Source organism: Microtus ochrogaster, unplaced genomic scaffold, assembly GCF_000317375.1.
Source record: "Microtus ochrogaster isolate Prairie Vole_2 unplaced genomic scaffold, MicOch1.0 UNK109, whole genome shotgun sequence".
Classification (NCBI taxonomy): domain Eukaryota; kingdom Metazoa; phylum Chordata; class Mammalia; order Rodentia; family Cricetidae; genus Microtus; species Microtus ochrogaster.
This window is the reverse complement of record NW_004949207.1, coordinates 367,104-369,169: the sequence shown is the minus strand read 5'-3', so window position 1 is coordinate 369,169 and position 2,066 is coordinate 367,104. Positions and strand designations below refer to the sequence as shown.

At 55.9% G+C, this 2,066-nt stretch overlaps 1 protein-coding gene across 2 annotated transcripts in view; it reads left to right on the top strand.

Annotated features, from left to right (window-relative positions):
* The first annotated feature begins 378 nt into the window (after positions 1-378).
* Positions 379-2,066, top strand: part of Mospd3 (motile sperm domain containing 3) — a 3,661-nt gene continuing 1,973 nt past the window's right edge. Inside the window, exons 1-3 of one of the 2 annotated variants that reach the window (XM_005371443.3) lie at positions 379-1,119; positions 1,301-1,376; positions 1,574-1,773. In XM_005371443.3, coding sequence (XP_005371500.1) covers positions 915-1,119; positions 1,301-1,376; positions 1,574-1,773 — 481 coding nt within the window. In that variant the 5' untranslated portion in view covers positions 379-914. Of the gene's footprint in view, positions 1,120-1,300; positions 1,377-1,543; positions 1,774-2,066 lie in introns of both variants that reach the window. The other variant, XM_005371442.3, reaches the window with a different exon arrangement.

The window sequence follows — 2,066 nt, the reverse complement described above, 5'->3', positions numbered from 1 at the left end:
GGGCTGGTTGAGATTCTTGCTTCATCCAGTTCTACTTATTGATTACTATTAACCTTACGTCACTGTGCACACATATTTTCTCAGGCCCAAGCAGGAAGGAGAGAAAAGCAAAATGAAAAAAAAAAAAAAAGAAGAAAGAAACACTAACTCGGAGCAGAGACCCGCCTCCCCGAGTTACTAACAGACTGGTTGGCGCTTGGGACCCCTTAAATTACTTACCCAAGATGCAGCCAATCATTAGGGCCGAGGCAGGCGGTTTTGGTCATTGATGAACACCAATCAGAGTACAATTAGGCCGAAGCTAGGAAGCACTGACCAATGAGAGAGGCCGTACGGCGGAAGTACATCAAGGAGTTTACGGTAAGATGGTGCCCTCAGCCTGCAGACGATTGACCGGAGGAAACGTTGACTACCAGGTGATTATCCTGGTACGAGCGGCCATCCAGAGGCGGAATGCCGGAGAGGGCACAGGCCGAGCTTAAGGAAAGGGGTCGGAGACACAACCCGATAACCTGGCTATCAGGAGGGCTCAGGGGGACCGAGTCCGTCGGGGGTGGACCGGCACGGGAAGGCCCGGAAGGGGCGTGGCTTACTGCCCGTACCGGAAGACCCGGATAGGGAAGCGACAAGGCGGGCCAGATTTGAGCCGAGTGGGCGTGGCCACTGCGGTGCGGTTTGGAGGCGGGACCTGTAGGAACCTGGGGCCCAGCTGGAAGGGGAAAGGGTTGAGGAGCCCGGTCTGGGACTGGAGGATCTACGTCTAGCGGGGTATCGAGGCATCGGGGACACCTGGCCGAGCTCTGCTGCCATCTCGCCCTGTCCTCTTTCCATTCTTCGCGCCGCTAGCCCCAGACTCCAAGGCCCTCTTATCCTTGTGAGCTCTGCCCTCGGATGTCCGACCGCCTAGAGCCTGCATGCGCCGTGGGGCGCCCCAGGACCAGGAGCTGGTGGGTCCGGGGGCCCCTGGGCGGGGGCCCCGGGGCTCCTCTCCTTCCTCAGGACCCGTTGTCCCGGTGCTCGTCTTTCCCCCGGATCTAGTATTCAGAGCGGACCAAAGGAGTGGACCCCGGCAGCTGCTGACCCTCTACAACCCCACGGGAACTGCGCTTCGCTTCCGAGGTGAAGAGATGGGCCCATGGAGCTAAGGCTCTGGGGATTGATAGGAAGATATGGCAGGATGTTGTGGGCTGGAGGAGTTAGTTAGGTAATGTCCGTCTCTGGGGTGGCTGACAGAAGGGGGCTCTGATAACCCACCATAAGCGAAACTTTCTTCAGGTCTCTTCGTGTGTCTATCCCGCAGTTCTGTGTACAGCACCTGCCAAATATACGGTATTCGATGCAGAAGGATATGTGAAGCCGCAGTCTTGCATTGACATGTGAGTGGGGAGAGTGGGGAAGCAGCCCGGGGTTTCTGCCATCTGTTGCCTTTGGTCTGAGACCTTTTCACCCGCTGGCTGCAGTCACTCTGGGAAGAGTTTCTGGGGAGGAGAACTGGATTCTCTTGGTTGGTTGCTTCTCACTTAACTTCCTCCCAATGGGTCAGTGTGATCCGGCATGTGGCCCCCATCCCCAGCCACTATGATGTCCAGGACCGATTCCGAATTGAGCTGTCTGAGGAGGGGGCTGAGGGACGTGTGGTTGGCCGAAAAGACATCACCTCTGTTCTTCGGGCGCCAGCATACCCCCTGGAGCTTCAGGGACATTCTGAGCCAACGCCCAATCCAGGGCCTCCTGTGTGGACAGGACCAACCCCAGCCAGACACCTTCAAGAGAGTGAGTTGAAGGGATACATCGTGTTTGTGGTGTTGTGTGTATTATGTGAATATGTGTGTGGGTGCTTGTGCACATGTGTGTGTTTGTGGAGGCCAGAGGTTGATTTTCCTCATTCGCTCTCCACGTTTATTTTTTGAGACAGGGTCTCAAGCACATTCGTTTTGCTAGGCTGGATTCCCAGTTAACTTTAGAATCCAGGAGGGCTGGAGAGATGGCTCAGTGGTTAAGAGCATTGCCTGCTCTTCCAAAGGTCCTGAGTTCAATTCCCAGCAACCACATGGTGGCTCATAACC